We start from the raw sequence: 23,704 nt of genomic DNA on the forward strand, positions 1-23,704 counted from the left end.
CATAGAGTTTAAAGGTTTTCTGGTAGAAAAATGAATATCAAATATTTGCTAACCGCACTCAAGACTTGAACCCCTGACATATGGAAGATAAAAGCAGCGCCTTAAGGCATAGAGCTATAGAGGGAACTTTGTTTAGAATTTGGTAACAGACTAAGCAGAAGACAAATGGCTTCTTGTAAAAGCTTTGAGAAGTAAAGGAATTGATTAAAAGTCAGTACAGATGTGTTTGCCCAAACCACACCTAAAGCACGCCCAATCAGATTTGAAAGTTTTCTGGCGGGAAGTCCAAACGGTGCCTATGACATCAGATGCTACTTAGGCATCCTTAGTATAAGAAGGTCCATCAGACAAGTGTTTTCTCTTTTACGACTCCTATTCTGTGTTATTACTTATGCTGATTTCTGAGACCTTACCTTTCTTAATTATCTTTTAATCTTTTCTTTCCTATATCTGCCACAACTCTCCACGTCATAGGACCATTAGCAGCTTTAGTAATTTGCAATTTTGATGTTTGTAAAACCTTTTTCATCTTTCCAGGAACAAATCTAGGTGAGAATGATATAGTGCTAGCTACTTATCTGTCTTTATTAGATAAAAGCTCAGGCAGAACTGATTTGTTCTTTTGGACTCCCATTCTGCTTATGGTGATTCTCCATTAACTTTTTCTTCCCCTGATATCTGCCACAATTCTCTCCATTCCATAGGGTCATTAGCAGGACTGAGAATGTGTGTGATGGGGTGTATGTCTCATCACATGAGAGAGTGCCGCCCCAAGGAAAGGCTACATCAGAGTCAACCTCTCCCCAGAGTACCCCGGGGTTAAACAGAGAATAGCTGGGTTCAACTAGTTCCTAATGGGGTGGTTCTAGTCATAGTGGAAGACTAGGTGGGTGGTGTTAGGAACCAGCTACCCCTATTGCTCTAGAGTATTCTGTTGCTCAATAGTAAATTTGCATCCTAATTTGCATAAGAATCAAGTGGCAGAGAAAAGTGGTGATTTGTAAAGAAAAGAGACTACTAGAACCTTAAACTGGACTCCTGATAGGGAGAGGAGCTCTGGCTTGAACCTCTCAATCCTTGGGGGAACATTTTAAGAGGTCAAGAGGGACCTCACCCTGAACTGACAAGGGGGGGGTTATTAATGGACTCCCAGCAGAAAGGAGCCTAGAGAGGGTTCCTGGAAACAGGAGCTCCTGGGTGACACTTGAGGGAAGGAATGCGGGCCTAATGCCTAACCCTAGGTGAGACAAAAAACCCTCTCCGAGCATAAGAGTTCCAGTGACTGGACACTCGGCCTATTCCCCGATAGGCAGTGGGTGGACACTCGGCCTAGCCCTTCTGGTAGGTGGTTCCAGGATCGTAACAAGGGAAACTCGGTCTACGCCTTGGTAGGCGGTGGGTGGACACTCGGCCTAGCCCTTTGGGTAGGTGGTGCCAGGATCGTGACAATGTGATAATAAAATTTGGTTCCAGGAGTCTTGGCTGAAACCCCCCCCCATAACTTTGGTGACAGCAAAAAGGATATGCAAGTTACATGAATATGTGGAACCCATAGCAGTGCTTTTCGTCATAGAGCTAAAGGTAAATATTTTAAGAGTCCTAATTGTTAGGTATCCTTATAATAAAAAAGGAACAGTGTTTTTTTTGCTTCTGTTCATTGTAGCTGTTATTCTGAGACTGTGGTGTGACATATTCTCCCAAGGCTTGTTTATTTGTGCCACAGATGTCTGTTTTAACTTTTTCCCCCTTTATCTCCTGATTTGAGGCCAGAGCAGGTCTGTTCAAACTGGGGTCAGTACAGCTTGCACCTGGACAAAGCTCAAATCCCAAAACAGAAAGAATAGGTGAGAATGATGTACTGCAACCTTTCTTTGCCCTTGTGATGAATTATCTACATTTTCAGAATACTAACATGTTTCACACTTTTTTTTCCTTCAGAAGGGTGTACTTATAGAAGATTTTCAGAGAAAACAGTCAATTGGCGAGTTTTTTACAAGGTGCGCTAAATCCACGCATGCGCTAACTACTAACACGTGCATAGGATAACATGCCCATGTTAAGTTTTACCGTGCGCTGAAGTTGCACCATTTAGGCACCGTTACCGTGTGCTAAAGGTTAACACATGCATGTTATCCTATGCATGCATTAGTAGTTAGCGCATGCATGGATTTAGTGCACCTTTGTAAAAAAGATAGCCTAAAACTCACCAATCAACTCTTAATTTGCCTCAATCCATCTTCCTTTTTCTTCAGCCTGCCTTCTCCTGTCATCCATCTCATCAAACTGCAGTTGCCTGATATTACACTTGCATGCTGCTTTCCTGGACTGTGCAATAAAAATCTTATACCATTTTTCACCTTGTGCTTATTTATATTGAATAGCAGCCAATTAGTGTTTCCTTAATAAACACCATTTCAGCTACTTGGTCACATTGACCTTTGTCTTATCTAGTGTTCCATGAGGCCAAGGCTGCAAAGGGTGTGGGGGTAGCAAACAGGGTAGCTGGTATGTCTTCTGCCTCACAGCCTTCAACCAGCATAATATTTGAGAACATGAGATTAGATGAGAGGTGGAGAGGATGAATCAGGTGCCTTAACTTGGGTGGCTTCTTTCAGTCAGTTTCCTATCCTGACAGCTTGAGATATGCTGAACTGCAGCCGATTTGCCATGCTTCGGGCACTCCATTACAGAGCCGCAAGCACGCTGATGCTACTGCCCAAAGGACGCCTAAACAGCACAATCCAATTAGAATTGCTATGATTTTATGGCTGATTCTGTAGCACAGCGGTTAGAATGAAGGTTGGGATGTAAGCCTGGTCTGGGTTTGACTCCCTCATGTCTTTCAGCTGACAAAATACTCATTTTAATAAAAATGACAAGCTACACACCAATCACATCTAATGTTCATCTCAAACAGCACATTAGCAATACTAGAAACAATCTATTCCAAAAGTTCAGTTTGCATTTGATAAAAACAGCAGTCTTTGAATCCATGTCACATTTATTGAACCCGACTTGAGATTCTGGCTTTTGGGACAATGAAAGCAGTGCTTTAAACCATTGAGCTACCAGTCTTTTGTATCAGCTAACTGTGAGATGATAGCTAAGCAGATTTTACCTTAGTAGATCACTAAGCGAAATATGACAGGGGAGTCAGAGAAACTGGAGTGGAAGGTACTGTAGCTCAATGAGTAAAAGCACTGTACTGATCTTCCATAGGTTGTGAGTTCAACTCCCGGCCCATCTTTTACTTGTAGCATTCTATTTTGCAGGTGCACCTTGATGATGTCACAATGAGGTCATCATTGTGCTGCTGCATACTTCCATTTGTAATGAACTAGAAGCCACATTCAGGTTGTTCTGTTTTTTATTCTGTTTTTAAGCTTGGCCAATTGAAATTATGGGATTTCCCTTTGGTTTGAAGAATGAGTTGATTATAGCTATGTTTCATGAGAAAGAGAGTGTTATTTAGAGCAAGGAATGTCTTCTAAAAAACTCTCTCAAAGAACATCTTTGGGATACCCAGAGAAAGCTGATTGGATGACCTAGACTGACTATCCTGCTAAAGTCTTTCTGGAGCTTAAATTACAGCTATAAGAAGCCTATAAGGTGCTCAGCTTTCCACTTCTTATAGGAGTTAATGATACCATTGCTATACAAGTTTCTGTGCAGCATTAGACTAAAGCTTCCCTCCCTTCCATGCTGATAATTCTAGTTCAATTCCCACTCAGTCAAAAATGAATCTTATGCTTATCCATTTAAACATGTATTAAAGGATGACCTCCTTCTAGACACCCTTAAAACACCTTCTATCAAGAAATGTTCTTGTACAAACCCACAGAAATGCCACCACGTGTTCAATATCTTTTCATAACACCTGGATTTACACATTGAATCCTCACTGGGTCACTCCTAATATTATTCTTTATGTGTGTTTTTTTATAACTTCAAACTTCAGTGTATAAAGTTAATAAAGTTATAAAGTTAATAAAGCATAATTGCTACTGTACTTAACTTTCGGTGGTGGTGGTAAGGGACAAGTATACCGACATGTTTCACCCTTAGGGGGTTTCCGCAGGGCTACAGTCCCTACAATGCACTATCCAGGCCCGTAAACACACTAACTGCAAAACGGATTGGGTAATCTACATTATAAGTTGCCCCTGCTCTTTGATCTATGTGGGCCGCACAAAACACCCGGTCCAGCTAAGGCTGAATGAACCCAAATCCCGTATTGTCACTGAAAACACAACTGCCCCTCTAGTACAGCACTGGATCTCCAAGAAACATACTTGGGACCAGATTAGATGGAGGGCTATTGACAGTTTGACTATTCAGGGAGGGGAAGGAAATCAGGAAGCTAGGTTAAACTATCTAGAGCAGAGGTGGATTTATCGCCTTAATTCCATCGTTCCCTATGGATTAAATTTAGAGTTAGAATGGCTATCCCTTCTGTAACGCCTCCCCGGGGGGTGGTTTCCACTCTTTCATTTATTTAAAGTTGGTGTGCAAGTTACCATTTTGACATATTTAAACATTTGTTTTGAATCCCTCCCGTCCAGTTTGGCAGTACGGGTTTTGCGATAGTTTCTTCGCAGTGGATGCTAGTAGAACTAAGCTCCTCCCACCCCGTTACCAGCAGCTGATTTCGGGAGTATTTAATGAGTACTGTTGGACACCGCGGCCATCTTGATAATAGCATTTCGGGTGGTCTAGCGGTGTGTGAACAAACCCAAGGTAACATGAGAAACTTTTTGAGTATTTAGAGATTTTAAACCTTGTGGGTTATAATGGGAATACATTGTATCAGTGCTAAGATGGTTTTCCTTTTAGTGTAGGGACTGTAGCCCTGAGGAAACCCCCTAAGAGTGAAACATGTCGGTATACTTATCCCTTATCACCACCACCGAAAGTTAAGTACAGTAGCAATTATGCTTTATTAACTTTATAACTTTATTAACTTTATACACTGAAGGTTGAAGTTATATATAAAAAAACACACATAAAGAATAATATTAATAGTGACCCGGTGAGGATTCAATGTGTAAATCCAGGTGTTATGAAAAGATATTGAACACGTGGTGGCATTTCTGAGGGTTTGTACAAGAACATTTCTTGATAGAAGGTGTTTTAAGGGTGTCCAGAAGGAGGTCATCCTTTAATACATGTTTAAACTTATACCTTCTATATCAACGTCGATCTTTAAACCAAGTCATCAATTTATTATCCTTTTAAACATGGCATATTTTGTTACTTTTTTGGGGTTTATACTGTTGGAAGTATACTATTCTGAAATCATGAAGAAAAAAGATATAACAGGGCAGTGTTCTGTTTCCTAGCAGAATTAACTGCCATTCACTACCTATAAGGAGTAGTCTAATCAAATCAGAATTGCTATTATTGTATTGTTCATTGACTAGTACAGTGGATTAGCGTGAAGGTTAACATGTCACATTTTTTTTCAATATGCACACTGATGTTCCCAGATCAACTCCCACTGAAACTAATATATTATAAATATCCTTTTAAACATGGTATACTGTGTTTTTATTATCCTTTTAATGATGGTATACTTTGGGTTAATTGTGTTAAAGCTTACAGTCCTGAAATAATGATCAGTAAAAAAACACCTTTTTATATATAACATTGTAGGGACATCTATATGAGGGTGTCTATATGGGGACGTCTATATGGGGACATCTATATGAGGTTTTAGGAAGCTGCGTCTTAATACGCGCTGGACACAGTACAGACATCTATACGGAAGCACAACGCCTTTACATTCCGCGGATTTCCAAAGTAAAGAAAACTAATGGCAAAGGAGAGCTGGCATGGCTTACCAGAGAGGTGAAGGAAGCCATAAAAGAAAAAAAGGACTCCTTTAAAACGTGGAAACGCACGAAAACAACCGAAGCTTGGAACAAACACAAAGAAGATCAGAAGAAATGTCATAGGGCGGTTAGGGTTGCCAAAAGGAACTACGAGGAGAAAATAGCGCAAGAGGCCAAAAATTTCAAGCCCTTCTTTAGATACGTAAAAGGGAAAAAAACCCGCAAAAGAGGCAGTGGGACCGCTGGACGACCTGGGAGGAAAAGGGTGCATCAACGATGACAAACAAATTGCAGACAGACTAAATTCCTTCTTTGCGTCTGTCTTTACAAAGGAGGACACCGTTACAATACCTGAAACAGTGAAAGTGTTCAAGGAAGTCGTAGAGGACAGCCTCACCACAGTAGAAGTGGACTTGGACCAGATTTACCATCCGATCGACAAACTTAAGTGACAAATCTCCTGGACCAGACGGAATTCACCTGAGAGTCTTAAAAGAACTGAAAGTTGAAATCGGAGAACTACTGCAAAAACTTGCCAACCTGTCAATTAGAACAGAACAGATACCGGATGACTGGAAGATAGCGAACGTCACGCCGATATTTAAAAAAGGATTGAGAGGAGTTCCAGGAAAACTACAGACCTGTGAGCCTCACGTCTGTCCCTGGAAAGATGGTTGAAGCACTGATTAAAGATAGCATAGTCCGGCATTTAGACATACACAACCTGATGAGAGCCAGTCAACATGGATTCAGGAAAGGGAAATCATGTTTGACGAATTTACTTCATTTTCTTGAGACAGTGAACAGACAAATTGATAGTGGAGAATCGGTGGATATTATATACTTGGACTTCCAGAAAGCATTCGATAAGGTTCCACATGAAAGACTTCTCAGAAAACTACAAAGCCATGGAATAGAGGGAGATATACTAAGATGGATAGGCAAATGGCTAGAGAACAGAAAGCAGAGAGTGGGCATAAATGGGAAGTTTTCAGACTGGGAGAAAGTTACTAGCGGTGTACCCCAGGGCCCATATTTTTTTATTTTTTTTTTTATATTCTTTATTCATTTTCAAAATTACATTAAGTGTAAAATATATTAATTCACAGTAACAATAAATATATCACTTATAAACAATCATTGGTACATTATATAAATTTTTATCCCTTCCCCTTTCCCATCCCTCCCATCCATATCTTCCATTATTATATAATATATGTAATAATAAAAATACCCCCTCCCTATATCCTGAACTGATAATTAAAAGGGAAATAATTTTACTTAATCCTTACAATATTTTGTTAATGGTTTCCACACATCCTGAAACTTCTTAAAGTATCCCCTTTGTAAAGCAATAAATCTTTCCATTTTATAGATATGGCATAAAGAATTCCACCAAAAGTTATAATTTAATCATTATTAGTAGTAATTTATTGTTGTTAGCAGAAATCTGACTTTTTGCTCTCATTTCCATACCAAATATCACAGTATCATAAGATAATTCCACTGGGTTATCTAATAAATTATTAATTTGGTCCCAAATTGATTTCTAAAAATTCATAATATATGGGCAATGAAAGTTTCAAGTTTCAAGTTTATTTAAACATTTGATGAATCGCCTATTAAAATTGCTAGGTGATGTACATAATCCAAGTAAAAAAACAGAGAAACTAACACATTAACAATATAATTACATAAAATACATTCTTGAGGTGGGAGGAAAGAAATTAAAAAATTACAATCTTGGGTTCGGTAAAAAAGGTAAAAACAAGAGGTAAGGGGTTATAAAACCAAAGCACAATTTAAGAAGTATCCCTAAAGCAAATAAAAATTTCAAGTATTAAAAGCGTTATTAAATAAATAAGTTTTTAAAAGTTTTTTAAATGTTACGATGTCGTGTTCGGTTCTAATATACTGAGGAAGGGCATTCCACCATTGTGGTCCCATCACTGTGAACATGTCTGATCTCCTTGTTCCTATGATTTTCAAAGAGGGTACAGAAAGTAGATTTTGATCAGATGATCGAAGTGGACATTGGGTATTGTGTGGGATTAGTGATCTAGAAATAAATTGTGGTTCATTGGATGCTAAAGTTTTGAAAATGAGAAGCATTATTTTGAACATAATCCTATGGCCGATTGGTAGTCAGTGAGCGTCTTTTAGTAGTGGGGAAACGTGGTCGTATTTTTTCGCATTATAAATTAATTTTATGGCCGTATTCTGTATTATCTGCAATCTCCTTTTTTCTTTCTGTGTAATGTTGATAAGTAGAGCATTGCAGTAGTCAATTTTTGATATTACTAAGGAGTGAATAAGTATCTTTATTGAAGTTGAACTAAGAAATTTGGCGATTGAGCGAATCTGACGTAATTTAAAGAAACAGTTTTTAACGATAAGAGAGATATGTTTGTGGTAGATCAATTTATCATCTAGTACTACGCCGAGAATTTTGACCGAGGATACCAAATTAAGTGGGATGTTATTAAGGATGAACGGTTTTGAAAGTATTATGTCTTTTTTCCAATTGAATAACATTGATTTGGTCTTATTGATATTTAACGCTAATTTGTTTGAATTAAGCCAGTTTTGTATTTGTTCCAATTTATGGTTAATGGATGTAATTTCAATGTTATTTTCCGGGTCCAAAGGATGAATGAGTTGAATGATCTAAAGTTCCTACTTCTAGATGACAATGCCAGCATCTATTAGACAAAGAACTATCTAATTTTTGCAACCTAACAGAATTCTTTTGTAAGAGACTAAAATGCTGGCGTATAGCGGTGGTTCTCCCTCAGACAATTGCCCCATGAGTTTAGATCCTTGTGAAAGCCAGAAACCTAGGCGACACGGGTCCCGTCAGGGATGGGGGTTGATTGAACAGCCTTGTTACTGTTATGATTCAGACGCCGGCAGAGACAGATTAAGATAAGTCCCACTCTGCTTTTCTTGCAAGCACTAAATTAAGAGTGCTTGCATATTATTTAATGATTGATAAGCTATTTATTTATTAAGTAAGAGACTAAAATGCTGGCGTAGAGCAGACGCCGGCAGAGGCAGATCAGTGTTCTCCCCAGGAATTTTTTCCAGCCGGGTGGCATGAAAAAGTAGCTGGGTGGGGCGGGATGGGGAAATTTGGTGGTGGAGAAAATTAACCCCCTCTTTTACGAAGGTGCGCTAGCATTTTTAGCGTGCGCAAACCCCTGCGCTATGTGGGAAAACTAACGCCAGCTCAATGCTGGCATTAGCATCTAGCGCGCTTGGCAATTCCTCTGCGCGCTAAGCGCACGCTAAAACCACTAACGTAACTTAGTAAAAGGAGCCCTAAATGTGTACTATTTTTATTAGTTAATTATTATTATTTTCCAATGCTCAATATGACTTCCTTTTTTAAGGTTTGACACTTGTGCCAGAATATTTTTACTAAATTTAAGAAGTATTTGCCCTCTTTCAAATGGTATAAAGGTTAAAAAAGGGAAAGGTGTTAATGAAGTCATTAGGTTCAATCTAGCCATTTATTTCTGCATGAATTTAAATAGCTAAAAAAAAAAGATAAATATAGCCCAGTCATACAAGAAATGGCTCTACAGCAGGGGTGCCCACACTTTTTGGGCTTGCGAGCTACTTTTAAAATGACCAAGTCAAAATGATCTACCTGCTTCCATGAGCCAGGCAAGGAATGTACAAGCGCCGGACTCACAAGACTTCACCTCTGATGTCAATTCTAACGTCAGAGAGGAAGTTCCAGGCCAGCCAGGCAGCGATTGGCTGGCTCAGAACTTCCTCTCTGACGTCAGAATTGACGTCGGAGGTGAAGTCTTGTGAGTCCGGCGCTTGTACGCGCCTGGCCTGGTTCAGGGAGGCAGGAAGAAAAAGATTGCCAAGGCAACGCGATCGACTCACATTGCCTTTGCGATCTACTGGTCAATCGCGCTCGACTATTTGGGCACCCCTGCTGTTATGGTATCCTGTTCTGACCTGAGGAAAGGGGTTTAGTCCCCAAAAAACTGCCTTATTTCCATTTCCTATTTATAAACTTTAATCAATAGATACAATACTACTTGATTTTACGTAAAGCAACAAAAATATTTTTTTCTACCTTTTGTCGTTTCTGCTTTAATCATCTTGTCTTCACTCTTCTTTCTAGCCAGCATCTGTCCGCTCTGTCTTCCATGCAGCATCAGCCCCTTCCATCCACTCTGCCCTCTCCCCATTCCATATGGCATCTTCCCTCTTTTTATGCTCCTTCAATAAACTGTCTATCCTGTACCCTTTGTACATGATTGATTTCTGCTCTGACACCTCTCCATTTTTCTCTCTCTGTCACCACCCCATCCCCTATGCTCTGGCATCTCTCTCTTCTCCTTTCTTTCCTTTGCACCCCACAGTCTGGTCTCTTCCCTGATTCTCTGGCATCTCACTCCTTTCCTTTTCTTCCATCTCTCCCTCCCCCTCCTTGCTCTGACATCTCCTCCTTCCTTTCCCCCTTCCTTTTCCCTTGGTCTGGCAGACTTTCCTTCTTCCCTCCATGCCCTGGCATCTCTTCCTCCCTCCCTTCCCTCCCTTCCCTCCAATCCCTAGCATCTCGTTTCATTCCCTCCCTCATCTTCTTTCTCCCTCCAGTTGGGTGCAGCAAGTCTCTCCCCCTCTGCTCCCTTTCCTCCTTCTGTCACCCAAGGCCTGGCGTCATGAACTTCTTCAGGCAGCAGCATTCACAATTCACTGCTGTTGCCAGTTTCGGGCCTTCTTCTCTGTCAGGTCCTGCCTTCATGGAAACAGAAGTAGGCAGGACCCGGCAGAGAGGAAGGCCTGAAGCTGGCAACAGCAGTGAATTGTAAATGCTGTTGCTAGCCAAAGAAGTTCATGACACCAGGCCGAGCACCCGGGGCAGACTGCTACTCTTCCCCCCCCCCACGACCCTCCTATCTCTTCCTCCCTCCCATCACAAGACTCTAAACAGCATTTCTCTACTCTAAGCAGGCTGCTTCAGGGCTTTCTCCTGCTATGATTCCCTCTGGCACGTCACTCAGCGACAGAGGGAAGCTTACAACTTGCTGCTCTTGCTTACTTCGGGCCTTTCTCGTTGCCGGGTCCTGCCTTCGCGGAAACAGAAAGTAGGCAGGACCCGGCAGCGAGAAATGCCTGAAGTAAGCAAGAGCAAGTAAGCTTTCCTCCGTGGCTGGCCTATCTCCTGCATGCTCCGGGGCTCTAATGGTCCGTGCCGGCTTCTCTTCCCTACCCCCCCTCTGGCACGTCACTGATGAGGGAAGGAGGTAAAGGAGGATCGGATCGGGTTGGGGGGGGCGCCTTGGATGATGATGAGCTGCTGCTGCCAGCGAATCCAGCAAGGGTAAGGCCCCAAAGCACAATACTGGAGGGCCCCCCTGACCATTTTGAGCCCTAGGCCTGTGCCTACTGGGCCTATCCTTTAATCCGGCCCTGCTTCCCCCCCCCTATATGCCCTGACATCTCTCTCTTCCACTCCATGGTATGGTATCTTCTTTCCCTCCCTCCCATGGTCTTTGCATCTCTTTCCTCCTTTTCCTGATCTTCCTTCTCCCTCCTTCCTTCTCTCTCCCCAATTGGGTACAGCAGCATTTCTCTTCCCCTCCCCCCATTGGGTACAGCAGTATTATCAGCATTTCTCTTCCTCCCCCAATTGGGTACAGCAGAAGCAGCATTTCTCTTCACCCTCCCCCCTAATTGGGTGCAGCAGCATGACTCTTCCCCCCTTCCCCATTGGGTACAGCAGTATTATCAGCATTTCTCTTCACACTCCCCTCTAATTGGGTACAGCAGCTTTTCTCCTCCCATTCACCCCCCCGTCTCACACACCCGGCAGATTCGCTACAGACAAAGGCAAGTTGCAAGTTTCCCTTCGTCGCTGACCTATCTCCCAAAGGTCAGCGACAGAGGGAAGCTTACAACTTGCTGCTCTTGCTTACTTCGGGCCTTTCTCGTTGCCGGGTCCTGCCTTCGCGGAAACAGAAAGTAGGCAGGACCCGGCAGCGAGAAATGCCTGAAGTAAGCAAGAGCAAGTAAGCTTTCCTCCGTGGCTGGCCTATCTCCTTCATGCTCTGGGGCTCTAATGGTCCATGCCGCTCTCTTCCCTACCCCCCCCCCCGACGTAACTTCCGGTTTTGGAGGGAAGCCGGGTTCGAGTTGCTTGCTGGGTTTTGTTTTAAGTCTGGCGGGAGTCTTTCGGCGGCTTTTCACGCTGCGCGAAAAGCAGTGGCGGCAGCAGGATTCGGCAGATGACAGCTGGGCGGGCATCTAAATTTGCTGGGCGGAGCGCCTGGCTGAAAAGCGCTGGGGAGAACACTGCAGATTAAGATAAGTCCCACTCTGCTTTTTTTACAAGCACTAAATCAAGAGTGTTTGTGAAGGAGTCTGGGACTGGTTTTCCTGAGTCTTGAACTAAGTTTTCTCCTTAATAAAATGCTGAATTATGTTTAATTTCAGACCTGACTTATCTCATGTTCTAGCCTGCCTGCACTGGGTGTTGTAGCTTGGATGTTTTAGCTTCTTATGGTTATCTCAGCATCCACAATATTGTATTCCGCCCTCCTGGACATGTAACAGAAAGACTGCAGGGCTTAGATAAGTGACCTGCTAGTGACCTGCTTAGGACCAATGATTGTTAAGAAAAGTAACAGTGAGAAGTTTTTCTAGCATTCATTTTTTTAGCCAGAAAATGTATAAATATCACTGTAACTTCCTGGTTTCGGGACTTCTGAAGCTGCTTGGGGGCTCAGGAGTCCGCATATGCTGAATAAAATATACTTGTCACTTTCTTCACATCTCTGATTATTGTGGCTGACAAAGTGACCTTTCATTTGCAAATTATTTAATGATTGATAAACTATTTATCAATTATTTACTCAATAAGTAAAAAATATTAAAAAACAAAAAAACAAAAATATTGACTTTAAAAAGTTTTAAAGTTAAAAATAGAGAATTATTAGGAGGTTTTTTTGGGGGTCAATGATAAGACACCGGAACCCCTTATATATGCGAATGATTATTATCCCTTGCGGATGGTTCGCGAGGTTACTGAGACCCTTTTTCTTCCAAGTAAATTACCTATCTTTGGCTTTAACAAGAGATTTTGGATTTGGTTATAAGAGCACATAATGTTCTCATGCAATCCTCTAGTGTGAAGTAACACAAAGACTCCTTTTATCAAGGCGCGCTATGGGGGTTAGCGCGTCGGACATTTCATCATGCGCTAACCCCCATGGCAAGCCTAAAAACTAATGCCTCGTCAATGGAGGTGTTAGCGACTAGCGCGGCAGGCGGTTGAATGCGTGATATTCCGTGCATTAACCGCCTACCGCACCTTGATAAAAGGAGCCCAAAATCTTGCAAATGGCACTCAGCTTACCATATTGTAGTCTCCTTTTACAAAGCCATGGTAGAGGTTTCTACCACAGGCCGGCGAGGTAAATGCTTTTACGCTCTACTGAGGCTTTGTAAAAGCCAGCGTATATCAGCACCAAGATCAAGAATGCAAACTGCATTAATCCTACTAAGAAAAGTCAGGACTATGAATATTCTTGAATAAAACATTTCCTATTAGGAAATGAGAACAAGTCAGAATATTACAGATTACTACATTGAACTTATACGTACATTAACAGAATTCTTCGCCTCAGTTATAAGAACATAAGAATAGCTTTACTGAGTCAGACCAATGGTCCATCAAGCTCAGTAACCCATCCTCATGGTGGCCAATCTAGGTCATTAGTACCTGGCAAAAACCCAAAACGTGTAGCAACATTCCATACTACTGATCCAGGATAGGCAGTGGTTTCCCCCATGTCTTTCTCAATAACAGACTATGGACTTTTCCTCCAGGAAATTGTCCAAACCTTTCTTAAAACCAGCTACACTATCTGCTCTTACCATACACAACCTCTGGCAATGCGTTCCAGAGCTTAGCTATTCTCCAAGTGAAAAAATATTTCTCCCTATTAGATTCATCGAGTGTCCCCAAGTCTTTGTAATTTTTGATGGAGCGAAAAATCGATCCACTTGTACCCGTTCTACTCCACTCAGGATTTAGTAGAGGTCGGGCCACAGTGGAGAGAAGATGCAAGGAGTGGTGGCAGGAGTGAATCGCTAAATAACTACCACCACCGGCAACACATTGTAACGTCAAAATAAAGGGAGATGGAGGGAGAGGGGAGATGGACTTGAGGGAGTTGGTGGACTGGAGGAGAGATGGGGAGAAGATGGATGGGAGAAATTAATTTGGTGGAGGGGGGGAAGAAGGATGGTGGAGGGGGAAGATGGACTTGAGGGAGATCATGGAGAGGAGATGGACTTGGGGAGAGGGAGAGATTGGCTTGGGGAGTTGGTGGACTGGAGAGGGAGAGAAGATGGATGGGAGAAATGAACATGATGGATGGGGAGGGGGGAGATGGACTTGGGTGAGATAATGGAGAGGGGAGATGGGGGAGGGATAGAAGAAACAATGGATCTAAAAACAGGAGAGGGAGAAAGATGGTAGACAATGGGATTTAGGGTGGGAAGGAACAGAAAGGGAGAAAGGTTGGATACAAGGGATGGTGTGGGGGAGGATAGAGATACTGGCTAGGAGGGTAGTTAGAAAGAGAAAGGGAGAGCTGGTGGGGAAGGAGGGAGAGATGCTGGATGAAAGGGTAGTTGAGAAAAGGAGAGGTGGTGGATCTGGGTATGGTGGGGTCCATCGCTTCAGGTACGGGAATAGAGGCGGGAAAAAGGGGAGGGAGGGAAATGGAAGGGGAGGACAGAAATGGAAGATGGATGGTTACCACAGAGAAAGGAGAAAACGACAAATGGGAAAGAGACCCTGGCAAGCAAGTTATCAGAAGATGGTTGTTGCAGAGCCTGGGACCAACATGATTTGAAAAATGACCAGACAACAAAAGGTAAAAAAAAATAATTTTATTTTCTGTTTTGTGATTACAATGTGTCAGATTTGAAATTTGTATCTTTCCAGAGCTGGTGAACGTGAGCTAGGATTTAACAGAGAGCGGAAAAGTCTTTTTTGTTTAGGTAGGAGAAGGAAAAGGGGGTGAAGAGGCTATAAAATAAACTCACCAGGATGTTTGGAAAAAAACACCCAATTGTGCAGGAAAATTGAATAAAAAAATCAATTCAATAGGCTTAATCGAATCAAATCGAAATATTTTTTCCTGAATCGGGCAGCACTACCATGGACTCACCACAACCATCAAGGTTATGCCTTCCTTCCTTCCTCAGCTCAAAACCAATGCAACAATTCAAATCAAGATCCCCTTTCCATCTCCTCAACAAGTCGCTGGAAAAAAATTCCAAGCTCTGCACACTTGGAATAAGCTCCCATCTTTATGATGGGTCTCCTCTTACTTTCGCTTCCGGAAGACACTTAAGACATACCTCTTTTCCACATAAGATAAGATGACTCTAGCCAGTTTATCTGTCTCCATTGATCTCTCTTGCCTCATTCACAAGTCCTAAATGTTAAACGCTGTACAAAGTCTTTTGTTAGCCACATTGAATCCTTGTTAAAAATTGTGGGATATAAGACCTGTATAGTAAAAGTGATCATTTGAGCATATGAAAACCATACATTTTCTTGGGGGGAGGGGAGGAGTTCTGTTCATTTTGAAGTTTTAATGACATGTAACAAGTTCCTGACGTATTTCTCAGGTAGTTGGACAACTCATCCCTAGTCTCTTAACTGCCCAGTGAAAAGTGCTCAAGGCCTGACTCTAGCAGATATATTTCTAGTTCTTCTTCCTCACCTTGATTTACTCAAGCTTTACAACCTCCACCCTAGGTTCTTTGCTCACAATTTTTTAGTTCCTCCTCCTCCGTTGCTGGCTATTTTTCTTCCAGTGTCCATTCTGGCCAAGCTATAGAAAAAGGAATAATCTGATTCTTAGAATGATCACCTGTCTTCCAGTCATGAGGCATGAACAATTTAAGTCCTATTGTTTAATTATTTGAAGCCTTCTAAGAATGCTTCTTGTGCGAACTTCAGGAAGACTTCATATGCCCCCCCACCCCTACACACACAGACGGTAGAAAAGGTCATCCTACCTGATTTCTGCACACGTCACACAGAATGTGCAACCTCTTCTTTATTTTTGCAGCGCATACCGTAATCCTATTGCTGGCTTACAGGTGCCACCTAAACCCGACCCTTACCCATGAACGAAACAAAAGGCTGTAGAAAATCATCGCTGGGGAGTGCGGCGACCGATCAAAAAAGACTTAAATGGTAGGAAAGGATAATATTGTACTTACGATCTCCACCATCATTAAGATCCCCATAACAGACTTGAGAAAAGCCACATCGCATGTCGGCGTTCCCAGTGTAAAGAACCCGGAAGCCTCCCGAGTGCTGGTGTGAGTGCTGACTTTGGAGGGAAATTCAGCCATGATCGCTCTTAAATCACGATCACGATGGGAGAGAACGAGGAAGTTTTCAGCTCGAGTGTAAATTAATCCCTTCCTTTTCTAAGTACACCTTAGGCTGCTTCCTCGCCTTGCCCTGCCCTTCTCTGCTTGCACCTCCCTAACAAAACTCCCTGTGGTAAAAGCAGGAATGGGAGGAGGAACCTCTTCTGGTTAAACCAGTGGTCTCAAACTCAAACCCTTTGTAGGGCCACATTTTGGGTTTGTAGGTATTTGGAGGGCCTCAGAAAAAAATAGTTAATGTCTTATTAAAGAAATTACAATTTTGCATGAGGTAAAAACTCTTTGTAGTTTATAACTCTTTCCTATTGGCTAAGTCTTAATAATAATATTGTAATTTATAGCTAAAGAGACATGATCAAGAAACTGTTTTGTTTTACTTTTGTGATTATGATAAACATTATGACAAACATGCTCAAAATAGTACCTGGCGGGCCGCGCGTTTGAGACCATTGGGTTAAACAGTTGCCCAGACACAGAAATTAAACATTGATTTACATCCATTTAAAGATTCTTGGTATGTGTATGGGGTGGGGTGGGTGGGGGGAGAGGAGATTAGTGGTAGAAAATTGATAAATGGAGGTATACTTCAAAATGTAAACTCAGGACCAGCGCTGGGTAAAACCAGGATTTGCAGGATCTCCAGGATCCTCATAGACTTGTATTGAGATCCTGGTAAAATTGCAGGATTTTCCAGGATCCTGGTCCACCTTAACAGCAGACCTCCTCTTTTTTTGATTGCCACAGCTGCTGCTAAGCATTTACTGGAGTCCCCTACAATGCCGTCTTCTCCTTCTCTGCCGGTCCCGCCCCTTATGACATGCTCTTTTCTTCTCGTGTGGGCAGACCGGCAGAAAAGAAGACGTCAACGCGGGGACTCCCTGCAGAATGACAGCCAGAGGGGCAGTAAAATAGGCTACCTGCAGAGTGACAATCAGAGGGGCAGTAAAAAATAGGCTATAACTTATCACACAGAGGGAAAAAAAAAAAGAATAGCAATACTTTGGATTTAGAATTTCAGTAACCTGGTCAATCTTACTGAAACTAATTATCCAGATTTATTCAATTTTTTTATACTGTTTACCCAGGGGAGCTCTGAATGGTTTACATTAGGGGTGCCCAAATGGTCAATCACGATCGACCAGTAGATCGCAAAGGCAACGCGAGTCGATCGTGTTGCCTTTGCGATCTTTTTCTCCTTGCTGCTTCCCCAAGCCAGGCCTGGTGCGTACAAGCACCGGATTCACAAGACTTCACCTCTGACGTCAATTCTGACGTCGGAGAGGAAGTTCTAGGCCAGCCAATCATTGCCTGGCTGGCCTGGAACATCCTCCCCGATATTAGAATTAACTTCGGAGGTGAAATCTTGTGGGCCTGGCGTTTGTACGCGCTAGGCCTAGCTCGGGGAAGCAGCATGGAGAAATCGCATTGGTGGTTTGGGGGTGGGGGTAGGAAAAGAATCGTGGAAGTGGAGAAATCGGCATGATGGCTTGGGGGGCAGGGGGAGAGAGAAAGAAAGGCAGAAATAAAGAGGGGGGGGCAGGGGGAGAGAGAAAGAAAGGTACGCAAGTAGGAGGAGTGAGAAAGAAAGGCAGAAAGAAAGAAATATTGGCTTCACAGAAGAAGGAAGTGTAACCAGAGACTCATGAAATCACCTGACAAAAAGATAGAAAAATGATTTTATTTTCGATTTAGTGATCAAACTGTGTCCATTTTAAGAATTTATATCTGCTGTCTATATTTTGCACTGTGACCCCCTTTTACTAAACCGCAATAGTGTTTTTTAGTGCAGGGAGCCTATGAGCGTCGGGAGCTGTGAGGGCATTCAGTGCAGCTCCCTGTGCTAAAAAACGCTATCGCGGTTTAGTAAAAGGGGGCCATAGTGCAAAATATAGACAGCAGATATAAATTCTATATTTGTCTATTTTAGTATAGTTGTTGCTGAGGTGACATTGCATATTTTAAAGTCATCTGCCTTGACCTTTGAAAAAAAAAACTCGAATTCAAATGATAATTAACATTTTCTCTGTGTACAGTGTGTTTTGTGTTTTTTTTTTAATTTTATTGTTGGTAGATCATTTTGATTTGGTCATTTTAAAAGTAGCTTGCAAGCCAAAAAAGTGTGGGCACCCCTGGTTTACATGAATTTATTCAGGTACTCAAGCATTTTTCCCTGTATGTCCTGGTGGGGCTCACAATCAATCTGAGGCAATGGGGGGGGGGGGGGGTTAAGAGGTTAAGGAGCAGCCTGGGTTTGTACCCACAACCTCAGCATGCTGAAGCTGTAGATTTAACCACAGTGCCACACGTTCCCCTAGGCAAGTTAATGTTACTGTCTTTTAAACAGTGCAGCAGGATGTAGCAACTCCTCCTTCCATTAATATTTCTATACCTGCAGCAGGAGAAGATCAACACCTTCTGGATGGACTAATGTGTAAGACTGTTGAAAAAGTTGAATCTGTCTTCTACCAGAAAATTCTTGTGTTCAAAATTAACATGACAATAGATTATTGTCCTCTCCCCATGTTTCTTGGACATGAGTTTTTCAACTTTAACCCAGGATGTAAATTAACTTCAGACATCCTGTAAAAGAAGTGCAAAACGCTTCTGCCTGCAGTTACACCAGCTGCAACATGGTTTTGCTTTTTGTGTGGCTTTGAGGGATACCTGACTGTAGGGTTACGAGACATCCCCCAGAAATGTCCTCTTTTTGAGGACTTCTGGAGATCCAGATGGCTTTTGAAAACCCGGCAAGCAGTGGGAACAGGGTTAGGGTGGGATTGGTGGCGGGAATGGGACATGATGGGGCAGGGATGGGTGGAACTAGGCAGGTCTAGGGGGGATCGGAATTCCAAATGGGTAATCTGGTAACCCTACCTGAGTACACCCCAGCCCTCTCATTCTGGCTCTAGCAGTGCCACCTGGCCTCCTTTAAATAGCATCAAAAATTGGTTGACAGAACTCCCTGGGAGTAAGAGCAGACTGGCCTCCTAAACATAGAGGGATGGGGCAAGGTGCACAATATTCTGTACCAGGATATTGCAATTCTGACCCAAGGAAGGGCTGCTTCTATCTGGATTTATCACCCTTAACCACCTATAAGGCAGGAAACATCCAGTCATAAGAACATAAGCAGTGCCTCTGCTGGGTGTAGCTGTACCTCGGGTTTCTGTTCCTTACGTGCAAGACTTTACATTTCTCTACATTAAACTTCATCTGCCATCTCGTTGCCCACTCCCCTAGCTTGTTCAAGTCCCTTTGAAAATCTACGCATTATTCTTTAGTCCTAGTCCCATTAAATAGTTTGGTGTCGTCTGCAAATTTTATTACTTCGCACTTCATCCCTGTTTCTAGATCATTTATAAATACATTGAACAGCAGCGGTCAAAGCACCCACCCCTGCGGAACTCTACTCGTGACTCCCCTCCAGTCCGAGTAGTGGCCCTTCACTCCAACCCTCTACTTCCTACCCTCCAACCTTAACCACCTATAAGGCAGGAAATATCCAGTCCATGCACTCTTTCCCTATCAAAAGCACAGGATAAGCCAAGAAGTTTCAGGATGTGCAGGATTTGCAGGATATCCAGGATCCAGCAGGATCTGTCAGGATCCTGCAATTCTGACCCCAGGAAGGGCTGCATCTATCTGGATTCAGCACCTTTATCCACCTATAAGGCAGGACACATCCAGTCATAAGAACATAAGCAGTGCCTCTGCTGGGTCAGACCAGGGGTCCATCATGCCCAGCAGTCTGCTCACGCGGCTGCCCATCAGGTCCAGGACCTGTATAGTAACCCTCTATCTATCCCCTTCTATCCCCCTTTCCTTTAGGAAATTGTCCAATCCCTTCTTGAACTCCAGTACCGTACCCTGTCCTATCACCCCATCTGGAAGCGCATTCCATGTGTCCACCACCCGTTAGCTGAAGAAGAACTTCCTAGCAATGGTTCTGAATCTGTCCACTTTTAATTATTCCGAATGCCCTCTCGTTCTTGTAGTTTTCGAAAGCTTGAAGAATCTGTCCCTCTCCACTTTCTCTATGCCCTTCATGATTTTGTAAGTCTCTATCATAACCCCTCTAACTTTCCGCTTCTCCAGGGAAAAGAGCCCCAGTTTCTCCAATCTTCCAGCGTATGAAAGGTTTTCCATACCTTTTATCAAAAGTGTCACTCTCTTCTGAACCCTCTCGAGTATCGCCATATCCTTCTTTAGGTATGGCGACCAATATTGGATGCAGTACTCCAGAAGCGGGCTCACCATTGCCCGATACAACGGGAGGATAACTTATTTCGTTCTGGTTGTAATACCTTTCTTGATTATATCTAGCATTCTATTCGCTTTCGTAGCGGCCACTACGCACCGTGCCAACGGCGTCATGGGCTTGTCCACTATTACCCTCAAGTCCCTTTCTTGGGCACTCTCACTCAGTACCAGCCCTCCATCGTGTAGCTGTACCTCGGGTTTCTGTTCCCTACGTGCAAGACTTTACATTTCTCTACATTAAATTTAATCTGCCATCTCGTCGCCCACTCCCCTAGCTTGTTCAGATCCCTTTGTAAATCTTCGCAGTCCTCTTTAGTCCTAGCCCCATTAAATAGTTTGATGTCATCTGCGAATTTTATTACTTCGCACTTCATCCCTGTTTCTAGATCATTTATAAATACATTGAACAGCAGCGGTCAAAGCACCCACCCCTGCGGAACTCTACTCGTGACCCTCCTCCAGTCCGAGTAGTGGCCCTTCACTCCAATCCTCTACTTCCTACCCGCCAACCTTAATCACCTATAAGGCAGGAAACATCCAGTCCATGCTCTCTTTCCCTATCAAAAGCACAGGATATGCCAGGATGTTTCAGGATAGAAACATAGAAAATGACGGCAGAAAAGGGCCACGGCCCATCTAGTCTGCCCACTCTAATGACCCACCCCCTAACTTCCTCCATGAAGAGATCCCACATGCCTATCCCATTTTATCTTAAAATCTGGCTCGCTGCTGGCCTCAATTACCTGTGGTGGAAGATTATTCCAGCGATCAACCACCCTTTTGTTGAAGAAATGTTTTCTGGTGTCGCCATGAAATTTCCCACCTATGATTTTCAACGGATGACCTCTTGTTGCTGTGGGTCTTATAAGAACAAAGATGTCTTCTTCCACCTCGATACGGCCTGTGACATATTTGAATGTCTCAATCATGTCTCCCCTCTGTCTGCGTTCCTCGAGTGAGTATAGCTGCAACTTACCCAGTCGTTCCTCATAAGGAAGACCCTTGAGTCCCGAGACCATTCTGGTGGCCATTCGCTGAACCGACTCAACTCTCAGCACATCTTTTTGTAATGTGGCCTCCAGAATTGTACACAGTATTCCAGATGAGGTCTCACCATGGATCTGTACAATGGCATTATGACCTCGGGCTTACAACTGACGAAACTTCTACAGATACAACCCATGATTTGTCTAGCCTTGGATGAAACTTTCTCCACTTGATTGGCGGTCTTCATGTCTTCACTAATGATCACTCCCAAGTCTCGTTCTGCTGCAGTACTTGCTAGGGTCTCACCATTTATGGTGTAAGTTCTGCATGGATTTTTGCTGCCAAGGTGCATGACCTTACATTTTTTGGCATTGAAACTTAGTTGTGCAGGATTTGCAGGATATCCAGGATTTGCAGGATCCAGCAGAATCCGTCAGGATACTGCAATTCTGACCCCAGGAAGGGCTGCATCTATCTAGTTTCAGCACCCTCGACCACCTATAAGGCATGAAACATCCATTCCACGCACTCTTTCCCTATCAAAAGCACAGGATATTCCAGGATGTTTCAGGATGTGCAGGATATGCAGGATGTCCAGGATCCAGCAAGATCTGTCAGGTCCTGCAATTCTGACACTAGGAAGGGCTGCATCTATTGGATTCAGCACCTTTAACCACCTATAAGGCAGGAAACATCCATTTCATGCACTCTTTCTCTATCAAAATCACAGGATATACCAGGATGTTTCAGGATGTACCAGGATCCTGCAATTCTGACCCTAGGAAGGGCTACATCTATCTGAATTCAACACCCTTAACCACCTATAAGGCAGGAAACATCCAGTCTATGCACTCTTTCCTTATCAAAAGCACAGAATATGCTAGGATGTTCCAGGATTTGCAGGATATCCAGGATCCAGCAGGATCTGTCAGGATCCTGCAATTCTAACCCCAGGAAGGGCTGCATCTATCTAGTTTCAGCACCCTTAACCACCTATAAGGCAGGAAACATCCATTCCATATATTCTTTTCCTATCAAAAGCACAGGATATGCCAGGATGTACCAGGATCCTGCAATTCTAACCCCAGGAAGGGCTGCATCTATCTAGTTTCAGCACCCTTAACCACCTATAAGGCAGGAAACATCCATTCCATATATTCTTTTCCTATCAAAAGCACAGGATATGCCAGGATGTACCAGGATCCTGCAATTCTGACCCCAGGAAGGGCTGCATCTATCTGGTTTCAGCACCCTCGACCACCTATAAGGCAGGAAACTTCTGTCCATGCACTCTTTCCCTATCAAAAGCACAGGATATGCCAGGATGTTTCAGGATGTGCAGGATATCCAGGATCTGTCAGGATCCTGTAATTCTGACTCTAGGAATGTCTGTATCTATCTGGATTCAGCATCTTTAACCACCTTTAAGGCAGGAAACATCCATTCTATGCACTCTTTCCCTATCAAAAGCACAGGATATGCCAGGATGTTTCAGGATGTGTAGGATTTGCAGGATAACCAGGATCCAGCAGGATCTGTCAGGATCCTGCATTTCTGACCTTAGGAAGGGCTGCATCTATCTGAATTCAACACCCTTAACCACCTATAAGGCAGGAAACATCCAGTCTATGCACTCTTTCCCTATCAAACGCACAGGATGTGCCAGGATGTTTCAGGATTTGCAGCTGGATCTGTCAGGATCCTGCAATTCTGACCCCAGGAAGGGCTGTATCCCCCTGGATTCAGAACCCTTCACTACCTATAAGGTAGGAAACATCCATTCCCTGCACCCCTTCCCCATCAGAAGCACAGGACCTGCCAGGATCCTGCAATTATGACTCAAAAAGGTCTGTATACACCTGGATTCTGTATCTTTCACAACCTATAAGTGAGGAAACATCTATTCCCTGCACTCTTTCACCATGAAAAGCATAGGATCTGCTAGAATCCTGCTGGATATGTGAGGTTTCTGTAATCTGAGTCCAGCTATCTTCCTTCAGCACAGCTAGGGCTGGTATTAGGGGAGGGCATTCATGAAAGCTGCCCAATGCCCCTCATCTCCAGGGGGGCCCACAGTGAGGGCATCTCTTCTCTTCATCAAGCCATCTCCCTCCCTTTCCATCACCTTTGTGGGTGCTTTTCAGATTCAGTTTTCTCTCTCTGAGGGGCACGGATGCTGC

General features: G+C 43.2%; 2 protein-coding genes across 3 annotated transcripts in view; one reads left to right on the forward strand and one right to left on the reverse strand.

Annotated features, from left to right (window-relative positions):
* The window catches only part of PLLP (plasmolipin), a 178,702-nt gene extending 162,340 nt beyond the window's left edge, over positions 1-16,362 (reverse strand). For both annotated transcript variants that reach the window (XM_033943764.1, XM_033943763.1), the window contains exon 1: positions 16,104-16,362. In XM_033943764.1, the coding sequence (XP_033799655.1) occupies positions 16,104-16,238 (135 nt within the window). In that variant the 5' untranslated portion in view covers positions 16,239-16,362. The remainder of the gene's footprint in view (positions 1-16,103) is intronic.
* The window catches only part of PSME3IP1 (proteasome activator subunit 3 interacting protein 1), a 205,278-nt gene continuing 197,513 nt past the window's right edge, over positions 15,940-23,704 (forward strand). The window contains exon 1 of the mRNA XM_033943762.1: positions 15,940-16,077. The gene's annotated coding sequence lies outside the window, so the exon portion shown is untranslated. The remainder of the gene's footprint in view (positions 16,078-23,704) is intronic.

This window comes from Geotrypetes seraphini, chromosome 4, assembly GCF_902459505.1.
Source record: "Geotrypetes seraphini chromosome 4, aGeoSer1.1, whole genome shotgun sequence".
In the NCBI taxonomy this organism is placed as follows: Eukaryota; Metazoa; Chordata; class Amphibia; order Gymnophiona; family Dermophiidae; genus Geotrypetes; species Geotrypetes seraphini.